The sequence below is a fragment of the Pyxicephalus adspersus genome, chromosome 1, assembly GCF_032062135.1.
Source record: "Pyxicephalus adspersus chromosome 1, UCB_Pads_2.0, whole genome shotgun sequence".
Taxonomy (NCBI): Eukaryota; Metazoa; Chordata; class Amphibia; order Anura; family Pyxicephalidae; genus Pyxicephalus; species Pyxicephalus adspersus.
The window spans coordinates 149,665,989-149,678,877 of record NC_092858.1 but is presented as its reverse complement, the minus strand read 5'-3'; the positions used below and the strand labels follow the sequence as shown (position 1 = coordinate 149,678,877).

Below are 12,889 nucleotides of genomic sequence, written 5' to 3'. Positions count from 1 at the left end.
GTCTTGTGTCTGGAGAGGGGGGAAAACCTCAATACTACTCTAAATGTATCAAATATCCATCACCTGTTATTTGTGATTGTAGGTGTCCTCACGCCAGGGAAGTCTTCCAGCCATGAAAGGAAAAGTACATTAACGCCAACACAAAGGGAAAATATTGTTGTGAAATCCCCAGTACCTGGTATGGATCCTTCTGCATCCCACAGTCCTTTTGATCCTCATCTAAGAGGTGGCACCCCTGGAGAAGTCTACAGAGGTCATCTTCCACCTCACCTTGATCCAATCCAGTTCCACCGAGCTTTGGATCCTGGTATGTTTTTAGGTGTACATATTGGGTTTCAAGGTTTCATAACCCCTTCTACTGACACGTTTACAGGGTTCTCTTTTTAGATATTTGTTAGTGCACTCTACATATGTGTCTCTACATATTTCATACTTACTATTATAATACTATAATAATACCACTGTGTAACAGTAATCTGAGACATTGTGCATCTTTTACATTTTTAAAAAAATAATTTCAAGAAATTACTTGGGGTAACATTTGTTGATTTTTCTATTTACATGCATTATAACTTTTAATTCCCAATTTTCTTTTATCTTCAGCAGCATACTTGTTTCAAAGGCAGCTTTCCCCAACACCAGGTTACCCAAGCCAGTACCAGCTCTATGCGATGGAGAACACACGACAGACCATCTTAAATGATTACATCACCTCCCAGCAGATGCAGGTTAATTTAAGGCCGGACGTTGCCAGAGGCCTTTCCCCCAGGGAACAAGGATTAGCAATACCCTATACTACAGCACGTGGTTAGTTTTTTAATCTTTATTTATGATGAACTTTCTGTTTAGTTTTGGTAGTTTTTTGTGTGTGTTACTGCCCATATCATAATTAATTTGGTAAATTTATTATGTGATGCTGCATTTCTATCCTTAACATTAAATTAATGAAAATGTGTTTTTTTTACGCAGGTATAATAGATTTGAATAACATGCCACCCACAATCTTGGTGCCTCACCCTGGAGGAACAAGCACTCCCCCAATGGACAGAATTACATACATGCCAGGAGCACAGCTTGCTTTCCCTACAAGGCCATACAATCCAGCTTCTTTGTCTCCAGGTTTGTTCCTTCTTTCCTTTGTTGCAGATTCTGAAAAATGTACTCTTACAATTTTACCTTACATTACATAAGTCTTCTGATTTTGTGTAAGGTATAGGTCTATCTTGTAAGTCTATCTTGTAAGGAATAGTGCTTTAGTTGAGATGTACTTTCGATCCATCATTACTTGACTGAATGTTGGTAATTCATTTTTTTTTAACCTGTATCATTGGGCATTTTATTTTAATGTAAACCTTACTCTTAGGTACCTCCAGTAGCAAAGGCATTTTGCCTTCAAGGTTAAGATTTAGAGCTGCTTAGTTGCTGTCTGCTTCCAGTCCTAATTTCCTGTCAGTCATCAGTTTATTGGCAAATTTCCCGAGGCCAGTAGATGTTTAACAATTGACAGCCAAATGATAGCAGTTGGTCGTGGTCAGTTGGGTTAAACTAAATCTGGTAGGTTGCCTGCATCAGTTTTATTTTTACATCCTTTATTTTAACCTGGCAATCCAGCACTTATTACACTTCCTCTCCCAGGTTGCTATACCCACTTTTCTACCATATTTAGCATAAGCCATGGTAGCCATTAGGGCTGGGCTTCAAACCTGTTTGCCTATTCTCCTTTACATTTGGATTGATGGACATAGTAGTTTTACACAAAAAGATAAAACATTTTTTGTTTCATCTTCCTGGAAGTGACAAGGACATTGTATTTCTGACAAGATTAACAAGTATTTCCTGTACTTGCTGAAAGTATTCTTAGCTTAAAAAATAAACTAATCTAGCCACCTCATCTAAGGACTCGTAAACTGCAATTTAATGCCTAAAGCTATGTGTAGAATCCAAGGGATGAAGCTGAAATTTGAAGGTCACCACTGTTGTAGTTCAGCACATTTTTCTTTACCGTAGGTACTGCTTGGATCTGTCAGCCTAAATTTAAAGGAAATATTGCTAAGAAGTTTTCACTTTCAGGGGCTTTGAGTAAATTAATAAAGAATGAAGTTATGTTTCTCTGAAGGAGTCCACACAGATAAAAACTTTTCAAAACTAAATTTAGCATCCCTAAAGGAGGATGAGCAGAATGATTTGTTTTTTTTTAACTTGATACTATTATATAAATTTTCCTATTTAAAGTGGATAAGCAAATTGTTTTGTGCCTTTTTGGATCGGTTTATCCATAGTTTATATTTCCAGGAGCCTTTTTTTTTACCTTTTAGGACAGTTCACTGTTTTACTGTTCTGTACACCATTTATAATACTTGTCCTCTTTTTATAGGTCACCCAGCACACTTAACACCTGTATCATCTGCCAGTGCTGAGAGGGAGAGAGAAAGGGAAAGGGAACGAGAACGTGAACGAGAGCGAGAAAAAGAACAGCGCGACAGAGAGCGAGAAAGGGAACGAGAGAGAGACCGGGAGAGGGAGCGAGAGAGAATAGCTGCAGCCTCCAACCAGAGTGAACATTATCTGCGGCCAGGTGAGTACCACTACTCTTGAACAAACCACAACTTTGTAAAAATTTGTTTATATAAGAGTGCTGATGTGACCTGCTGAGTAGAGTTTCCTACTTGTTCTTTACTGCTGTACAGCATTGAACAGGCATCTCCCAACTGCTGCTTCTTTACAGGACCACGTAGGTCTACGAGATTTAGTCCGTTTCTTCTGCATGTCCAACCTAAATCTTTGGGGTGTTTAGTTCAGTCCCTGGCTGACTGGCTGTGGAGCCAGCATGTTGGCTGTATTTTTGAACCTGTGTTTGATATACCCTAGTGGCTTTAGAACCTTCCGCTGTTTCTGTTGGATTCAATATCTTGATCCGTCTTTGCTTCCACGTAGTTTTAAGGAGTCACAGTCCACTGCATTTACTTCTGAATCCAAAATAACAATCTTGGTTCTTAGTTCTTTGTGATGTAGTGTGTACCACCTTAAAGTTTAAAAATATCAACTGTTTTTGGTATGGGGGGTGTGCTATAGATTATTCTTTCTATATGAATATAACCTTGTTGTCATATTTGGTAGCAAAGTGATACCTTTAAAGGCAAACAATATATTTATTTTGTCTGTACTGTGCAGATCTGTGATTTGTTCCATTTTTGTAAAATCAAAATGGTTCCGGATAGTTTGTATATTATTATATATGTATGTTTTGTTGCAGCTCTTATCAACTCTACGGAGGTAGATCTAGAGTTTGTCTCGAATGTTAACTTGTAGTTGTATTTCCAGTGAGGTGGGGTATTCTGATGTTCTTCACAATAGACATGCAGTGCCATAAATATCCAAGTGGTTAAATAACTTGAAGTGTATTTATAGCAAAGATTTTGAAAAGGTTATGTTCTTTCTATTGCTAAAATTAGGTTTATAAGGTTTTAGAATAAATAATTTGTTCAAGGTTCTGAATGGCAGATATGACTAATTGTAACATGATCAAGCCACCTTGTTAACAGGCGCTCATTAATGTTTAAAAAACAAGATGCTTACACAATGTGCACAATCCTCTACAACATGAAGAAACAAATTTGACTTCTCCCTCCTCAATTTATTTATTGAATAATGCATTGCCTAACTTGTCTGTTTCCTATGAAGGTATGGAGCAGCCTAGTAGACCTGGCAGTCACGGATATGTACGGTCCCCATCTCCATCAGTCCGGTCCCAGGAGAACATGATACCACAGAGGCCAAGTATTTTACATGGTGCTAATGGAAAAAGTGTCATCACACCACTTGACCCTGCACAGTTAGGGATCATGTAAGTTTTTTTCTTTTAGCTAAAAATATAATAAATTTGGGTAAATACTTGAATATGTATTTATATTTCTTAACATTTTACAGTAATGCTGATCATTTTTCTCTGTACAATGGAGGAATATCCTATTACCTCTGTGCTAAGCATATACCAAGAGTATTACCTCTTGGTATATGCTTAGCTTGTAAAAAGTTTGAACTTTTAGTTCCTTCTTATAGTTAGTACAACAAACCTTAGCTGCATCCCTGTCTTTGCAGTATTTAATCAAACCTAAAATGTCACTCTTCCTTAAGCGATCATCATAAATCGTTTATAAAGTCTGAATGGGACTGATTATACAAGTTTTCAAGAAGAAGGATGAATTTACGTGCACAAGATAGCTAAATGATCCTACGTATCTTTTGTATTCTAGAATATTTTGCTGTATATTATCCCTCGAGTCTTATTGTTCCTCTTGCATTGTTACTGTAAAGGAAGGTGATATTGATAATGTTAAAGGTTATAACTGCTTTTCCTTATTTCTAGGCCTCTCAATCCTGGTGCAGCTTCTATCACCCATGGAACTCCAGCTTCCCGATACAGCACTGCCGCTGATGCTTTAGCTGCTTTAGTAGATGCTGCAGCTTCTGCTCCACAAATGGAAGTTTCCAAGCCAAAGGAAAGCAAGCATGAGTCTGCACGGTCAGAGGAAAACATAGCAAGACGTGCAGCTATGGAGCAGCAGCAGATGGAGTCAGAGCGTAGACTGGTTCAAAGCCCATATACGTCCGCTAGCTTCTCTAGTAGCAAGTCCCAAAGCCAGCCACCTCCAGCTGTTTATTCTGAAGCCGGTAAGGATAAACCTGCTCATACTAAATCACGCTACGTGGAGGAATTAAAAGCCCATGGAAAGACCACGATTACTGCAGCCAACTTCATAGATGTCATCATAACACAGCAGATCGCTTCTGACAAAGATGCCCGAGAGCGTGGTTCACTAAGTTCCAATTCCTCCAGTAGCTGTAAGTAGTTAACTTTGTCTCATTGTAATTATGGCAGATATTTTTTATTTCAGGACCATCAGTACTTTTCTTGGTCACTTTTTTGCTTAAGATCAGTCGAATAACTTTTGACATAAACATTATTTTTTCTGCATTAATCATGAACAAAGTGCAAGCTATGTCAAATATAACCAGTAACACCAGCTATTTCTGAACATTGGAAAGGACTGGGTTGGAACATGGAGGTATCTAATTAGTTGGTGTGAACTAGCATATGCCATTTCCAACAGTTTTTATCCACATAACATGTTCTTGTATTTTCAGTGAGCACAGTCACCATTCTTTGCTCCACCAATTATAGTATACCGATTTTATCTAACTAAATAGAACAGTATAAAACAACACCAAGCACAAAATGCAACTTGTGTTTAATCTAGAATAACAAATGAAAAACCATTTAGAAAACAATTATAATTTTTTTTATTTTTATTGAGTAGATTACCCTATTAATACCAGACCTGGATTATTAGTGTCATTGTAAATACTTAGAACATGCGGTGTCATTTGGATTAGCATTTTATTGTTTTTTTCTATGGTATTTATACACGAATACATTTTTATCTTATCTTTCCATAGTGTCTTCCCATCGCTATGAGCCACCCAGGGACACTATTGAAGTTATCAGCCCAGCAAGCTCCCCAGTGCATGTCCAGGAGAAGGAAAGTTACCCACAGGAAGTTCCTAAACCAAGCCAGCCTGAAAGTAAGTCATCATTCATTTGTATATTTGTTTTTTAAACTTTTTTAAATACTATATTTTAATATGGTTTATGTGCCAAAATTCAAATTCAAGTCACAATGATTTGATTCCTGTGTTTTTCAGATGAAAGCAGCCGTCAGTTTGAAGGACAAGCCAGTCGCTACAGGGCACAACAAGAATCACCCTCTCCACAGCAGCCTACTCCTCCTACCCATGTGCCACAGACCCACAGGCTTATCACACTAGCCGATCACATTTGTGTAAGTATCTGTTGCAGGTTGCATATCCCTTTTTTTCTAATCTTTCTGTAAAAGTTGTTTGTACGAGAAAAAGTCAAATTCCAAACTAATCTTACTTTTGAACATTAGAATAATAGTGACTTTCTTGACACATCTCCGTAATCACATCACCACTCTGTAGTGATCAAGCAGGTGAAAATGGAAGCCTAAAGGTGCATCAGAAAAAGCAAGGATCCTAGCCTTGCAAGAATTCTAGTGGTGTAAAAAAATGCCAGATTGTCTGCACAGATTTAATAATTCCTTTACGTATAGATCAAGACCGCACATATGCATTTCATGTTTTAGCCTGCAGTTCCTCTTTATAAGCAGCAACTAGTGTTTTTGTCTATGCTACCTACTACAATGTTTTCAACTCAAATGGTCAGACACATTCCTACAGTTACGACTTGTGTAGCTTTGCATGTATAACTAACATGTATACTTTAAACTGTACTGCCTGCAGCATATTATCACTCAAGACTTTGCCAGGAATCAGTCAGCTTCTCAAGCTTCCCAACAGACACCCACATCAACATTCCAGAACACTGCTCCACCGGCAGCACCCGTCCGATCCAAACCATCCAACAGGTTCAGCCCGGATTCCCAGGCCCAGCCTGTACTACACCAGCGCCCAGCCTCTAGGGTGTCACCAGAAAACATACCGGACAAACCTAGAGGAAGGTAATGGAAGCAAACATTTATATCTGTGCAACAATACATCTGTGAATTTTTTCATACAATTTTTGGGGATCTGTAAATTAAAGTTCTTCTTGGCCAAAACTAAACTTGTACTCTAACAGTCACTTATTTTATTTTTATTACTTGCAGGCCAGGAAAGTCACCAGACAGAGGGCACATTACTGAGCCATATGAGCCTATATCACCACCACAGGCTCCTGTTGTACACTCAAAACAAGACAATATAATGCTGCTGTCCCAGAGGACAGAGCCTGCTGAACAAAGGTAAGCTGATTTTTTATGTTCTAACCCAGGGGTCGTCAAACTTTTATGGCCACTAGGCCATTTCAGGGGTGGGCCGGAGCACACTAGGCCGGACTCTGGGTCCCACACTAATGGCTCCACCCACCACCAGCGAACGCCCCCTGAAGTGAAATCCCTCTCCTCAGTATGCATTGCAGAGGAGAGGTATTTCCCTTCAGGGAGCTCTGCCTATTTACCGATGCGACGGAAGTATCAACGTCGGTCCGGGTAATTGGCGAGCAACAGAAAGGAGGCGGCTCCGGTAGTTCCTAATGCCCCCTGACAGATCCGGCCGGCAAGAGCTGTGGGTTGCCGGCCGGCATTAGGCCAGATCAGCCAGGGGGCGTTAGGCCAGAACGAACTACCGGCTAGGCCGTATCTGGCCTAATGGCCATAGTTTGCCGACCCATGTTCTAACCTATATAATAAGAATAAACATTTGAGCTGGTTCTTGTGGGCCATATTAGATCTACTACATATTGGTTACCCAGATTAGTAATACAGCAAACCCATATGTGGGATTATGGTCCTAAGTAAAGAAGCAAGGACATGCCAAGCATCATCATATCACTATAATACCAATTTTAGCAATGTGACTGAAATTTTCAAATTTTATTGGGCTAAGCTAAAAAATAATTCACTTTTTCTGAAAAAAAGGATTTTTATATTGTGAGTTAGCTTTGTGAATTGAGTCTTAATGGGTCTTATCTATAGATGAGTCTTTGTGGGAATAAAACTTGGGCAAAAGGTAAACAATCCTCTAACAATTGATGTATCCATTCAGTGTAAATACTTTCAGCAATAGTGTCAGATAAAAAAAATCTACCCCTTTGACCTGGTTTTGTATGTATATAAATCCTTAAATTATTAATATTATTCTATATATAATTCTTCAGTCTGTTTTTTGGAATATTATTCTGATTCTGTGCACAGCATTCAAACTAAAAGAGAATAGGACTGCACTGCAAGCCAGTCAGATTTTTCTGTATTGCGCATTATACAAGTAGCAGGATGCAAAGTGGGGAACATAGGCATTGCTGCATTAGTGTGTTGCTGCACTTTTATGATCATATCACAGACTAGCGGTGCTCTTTGACCAATTGATTTGCTATCTGCTTTTCAATAACAATGTCCATGTTTTAAAATATTAGAACATAGCATTAGAATTCTTTCACTCTTCTATATTTTACCTTAGCAGTGTGCCATACTGCTTAGTTTAGACATTTTTCTACTTTTGAAATGCTTGGCAAGGATGTAAGCTGTAGTTTTCTGGTAGGATATTTTTTTCCTGTTTACATACTCACCTATGAATATTTATTGTAGTCTTTTTTGCAAAAAAAAAAAAAAAAAAAAAAAGTTTACACTGTTTTTGAGTTTGTATAGATTTACAATTTTTTTTATTTATTTGTAAGATTGTCTATTCTTTCCTGCAGGAATGATTCCCGATCCCCAGGAAATATGAATTATCTCCCCTCCTTTTTTACAAAGTTGGAGAATACATCCCCTATGGTGATGTTCAAGAATCAGGAGATTTTTCGTAAGTTAAACTCCTCTGGTGGCGGTGACTCTGATATGGGTAAGTGGGACTTGACTGACATTTTCTCCTTTCTGACCTAACCTTAATTGCGGTGGCAGTGATTGAACAGAAACAAGAAATTTAGTTAATTACAATGCTGAGAAATAATTTAAAATACAAATTAATCCCTATCTGTCTTCAGACTTTACCAGTAAGGGCTATTTGTTCTATTATTCATGAGTCTGGAATGTATATACATCCTATAGGAGGCTGAACAATAAGAACGGTTACTCCTTACCTTTCATCCTACCTCGTGTCTAGTATACAGACATTCACAAGTTATATCAGCTTAGCTGCGATTAGATTTCTTTTCCGCTGGGATCCAACGCTTATTAGAAGTAGGAATGTGAGCAAAGACTGTAAATTCATAGGCAGCTTTACCTTTTTTCTTTTGCTCCATTCAATGGTGCTAATGTCATATGGGAAGGTACATCATTATCTTCCATCCTCCTAATAGAGTAACCTTTCCCCCAATTCTCATATATGTTTTTGGTAGGGAAGCCAAAGATATTAAGCTACAACATGAAAAATTTTAGTTGGTACTGTTGTATAGCCCAGCAGTCAGGGGCCGGCTACCACAGGTGGATGAAAGCTGTTTCTTCTCTTAGATTTTGGGTTTCAGATTCTTGGCTAGTTGGGGGAATTGACAAGGAAATTATTCTTTAGACTTGGCCAAAATGTTGATGTCATCTGTAATAATCCTGAGCTGTATTGTTAATTGTAAGACAATTTAAGTCTTTCTAATCAGTTTTTAATATACAAGGAAATCCCTTTTAATTTGAAATTGGATATTACCAGGCTGAAATTACACTTAACAGAAAATGTACTTAAATACCCCGACAACTGATATATATCACAACATTTGATTATATCCTCTAGCAACGGAGATAACCATGTGGGTTTACTTTGCTCAGAAGGCTGTCAGGCCAATAATATGCAGTACAAGGGGTGCTGAGAAGTTCTTGGCTTTGCCCATAAAGAAGAGAGCCAGAGTTTTGAAATAACACATTTATTCATACATATTCCCCCGAGACTGTTGCACTTGGTACAGCGTATTTGCAGCTTTTCTAGACCGTTCAAATAAAAGTCTTTTGGATGGGCCGCAAACCAGCTCTCAGCAGCATCTTTGACCTCCGAAATGTCCTCAAAACGTTGCCTCTTTAGGTGTTTCTTCAAATTCGGGACAGATAATAGTCCGAAGGGGCCAGGTCAGGTGAGTAGGGGGGGATGGTGGACCAATTGGAAACCCAGGGTGTTCAATTTGGCAGGCACAACGTTGGATGTGTGCGCAGGTGCATTGTCCTGCAAAGAAAGGATCGCTTTGGTCATCTTTCCACTGCGTTTTTTCTTAAAGAGGAACTATACTCAAAAACTAGTCTTTTAATTAATATTCTTCTCTTACTTACTTGCACTAAAATGCCAGTCTTCCCTGGTGGCACTGGCTGGGTCAGCTTGTATCCATGCAATATATAATGATTTCTGAAGTATTTAGAAGTGGCCAGCTTGTGACTGGCAAGTTTACGTTTTCTTCCTCTTCTCCCCCTCCCTCTGCACACAGTGCTCACAAGCTCAGCAGCTGCAGACGGAGCAGTCGCACAGTGACAAATAAATCTGCATAATTAGGGCAGTGGGATAGGATTAGAAACACTCCCACCAAGGACAGCATTTCCCAGATTGCAGTTCACTGCCTAGGCAATACAGAGACCTGGGGGTGTGGGCAGAATTTGTTTTTATTGTTTAAAGGTAAAAGCAAGCTGAAAAAAAAGTTTTCAGATGATTATAACTTGGGCTTATGTTATCCATAAGCCAAAGTTGATTTTGTGAGTATAGGTATGCTTTAATTGCCTCTTTTAGCTGGTCCAGGAGGTTAGCATAATACTGTCCAGTGATACTAGAGCCCTGAGGTAAGTATTCCACCAATAGAATACTGCCTTTGTCCCACAAAACGGAAGCCATGACTTTTTTGGCTGATTTCTGGGTTAGGAACTTCTTCGGCCGCCATTCCTTTGACTGTTCCTTGATCATAGATGTAGAGCCAGGTTTCATACTCAGTCACTAACCTAGCCATAAGTCCTGTGCAGGTTCAAAATAGGCCAAAACGGCTTTGGATGCTTCAACTCCATCCTACTTCTGATCAATGTTCAAATATTTCAGCACCCACTTCGCTGAAAGCTTGCACATATCCAGGATAGTGGTGATAACAAACCCAACACGATCCCGTGAGATGTCAAGTATCTGGGCTATCTTTTTTTGCGGATATTCTCGGGTCCTGAATAATCAGCTCATGGACAGCATCCCAGGTTGCGGGGTCAGTTGAGGTTGGGGGCCGCCCACTGTGGGGCTCATCTTCAAGGGTGAAATGCCCAGTCTTGAAACGAGATATCCAGGTTTTCACAGTGCTGTAGTAAGGACACTTCTCCCGCAATGTTTATGTTTAGGTCCTTTGCTGACTTTCCCTGGAGAAACAAAAACTTCATGACTGCCGGTAACTCCAACAACGTGAAACTTGGTTGTGCCTCTGCCATCACAGCTTCTCACTAAAAGAAAAAATGGTTTTAAGAATCACAAAGACCTGATATTTGCTCATTTTTCTATTTCATCTGGAAAGGGGCAAAGCCAGGAACTTCTCAGCCCCCCCTCATATATGTTCATAGACCCTCTGTTGTATTAGAACAATCATGCATCAACAAGAGATTTCCTCTGCATTAGCTACACATTAACGTCATTCACTGGACTTATGTAGAGTGAATTGAAGTAGTTGTAGCACTTTGTGTTCATATATAGAAAAGTCTGAAGGAGGGGTTACAGAACAAAATAATAATGTGTTTAGTTGACATTAATGTAATTGGTGCTATGTTCAAATAAATGAAGGTGGCAGATGTAAATATGGATATATTGATATAGTTAACATTGTACGTGAGTTTACAATATTTGCATTTGTAGTTTTTTTAATGTGTTCCAAAGCTTGGCCTGCTTTAATGGTAAAAGCTGTCCTGAACCCATTTTTAATTCTTTGCCTTGCTTTTCAAAATGTATATTCCTGTTTGAGCACAAGTATCTTTTAGTGTTATTAACAAATTCTGAATTTTTATTATTACAGCAGCTGCTCAGCCTGGAACAGAGATATTTAACCTGCCAGCTGTCACTACCTCAGGTAAGAAGAGATAATTGCCGTTCTGTGTTTGCGCTTGTTGATCAACATATAGCTTCTGATTTAAATGAGGGCACCATTTCTGCAAACCCTGAATTTGCAGTATGGGTTATACTTGCCTTGAACACCTGTGTTCTGAGGACTTTACTGTAAAGTGTGCCCATCCTATACCCATCCTCTGGCCAAAATCTTCAGAGCTGTACCCACAAATGTGCTTTATTGTTGTAAACCAAATAATGGGTACAATGCTAAAGATTTCTGCCAGAGTCAGTGCTGAGCATGCTGCACAATGAAGGTTATAGATGAGTAATGGAATGTTCTGAAGGTGGGGTATTGGATAAGTAAGTCAGTCCTGATCTTTAGCCACATATATTGCTTTACACATAATTGATTTGTATTTTTCCCATTGTAAACTTTTTTCTGTAAGGGAACCTTAGGACATTAAATGCAGAAATGCTTGTCCTGACATCTTAGCAGCTTTTCTATACTTGGAGAGTCAGGCAGACGCTGGAAATGGTGCTCCTTTCCTTATATTAATTGTTAGTTAAGCAGAAAGCTTGTTTTGTTTCTGTATAAATGATGGCCTCTTCCATCAGTCAGTCACTCAGTGGTTGAAGAGTAGGATGAATAAATGTATTCAGAATTTATAAGTGATGTTTTTTCAAGCATGCATGCCCTGTCAATGGGAATAACCAAAAGAGCAAATCAGAATAAACTGAACTCCAAACAAACCTTTACAATAAAAGGCATGCTCATACTTGATTTGTCACATTATGAGCTATCAGTATAAAGTACATTATTTATATGACCAAAATACATAATAAACCCAGATATGCTTTAGGTCATTATGTCCACATAGATGAGTTTTCAGCTGTGTTTTTTTACTTCACTTTTCAACATTTCTCTCATTTTTACAGGTGCCATCAGCTCCCGAGGTCATTCCTTTGCTGATCCAGCCAGTAATCTCGGTCTAGAGGATATAATCCGCAAAGCTTTAATGGGCAGTTTCGATGATAAGTCAGAGGATCATGGCGTCCTAATGGGGGTAGGGCAAGGCGGCGCTTCAGGATCTTCTAATAATGACTCGCGAAGAGAGGAAGCAAACCCCTCACCCAATTCAGGTTGGTACCCAAATGAAGACTAAACAGCTTCTATTTTATCTGTTTTCTGCTAATGCAGAATCTGTACAGAGAAAGCTTAAATTAAACATATATTATCTATTTTTGTAAAGTTTAGGATGTATGTGGGTACACTTAGTAAAGAAAAACTCCATTAAAAAAAAAAAAAATCAAAACTGAATACTTCCTTTCCACACAGTATTCA

The 12,889-nt window shown here is 38.8% G+C and overlaps 1 protein-coding gene across 5 annotated transcripts in view; it reads left to right on the top strand.

Moving 5' to 3' along the window:
• The window catches only part of NCOR1 (nuclear receptor corepressor 1), an 83,336-nt gene that overhangs the window by 68,774 nt on the left and 1,673 nt on the right, over positions 1–12,889 (top strand). For 4 of the 5 annotated variants that reach the window (XM_072430997.1, XM_072430984.1, XM_072431004.1 and 1 more), the window contains 13 exons: positions 83–307; positions 604–807; positions 970–1,119; positions 2,375–2,575; positions 3,682–3,844; positions 4,367–4,842; positions 5,458–5,583; positions 5,704–5,840; positions 6,322–6,539; positions 6,687–6,821; positions 8,273–8,415; positions 11,516–11,569; positions 12,484–12,687. In XM_072430997.1, coding sequence (XP_072287098.1) covers positions 83–307; positions 604–807; positions 970–1,119; positions 2,375–2,575; positions 3,682–3,844; positions 4,367–4,842; positions 5,458–5,583; positions 5,704–5,840; positions 6,322–6,539; positions 6,687–6,821; positions 8,273–8,415; positions 11,516–11,569; positions 12,484–12,687 — 2,436 coding nt within the window. The remainder of the gene's footprint in view (positions 1–82; positions 308–603; positions 808–969; positions 1,120–2,374; positions 2,576–3,681; positions 3,845–4,366; positions 4,843–5,457; positions 5,584–5,703; positions 5,841–6,321; positions 6,540–6,686; positions 6,822–8,272; positions 8,416–11,515; positions 11,570–12,483; positions 12,688–12,889) is intronic. The other variant, XM_072430990.1, reaches the window with a different exon arrangement.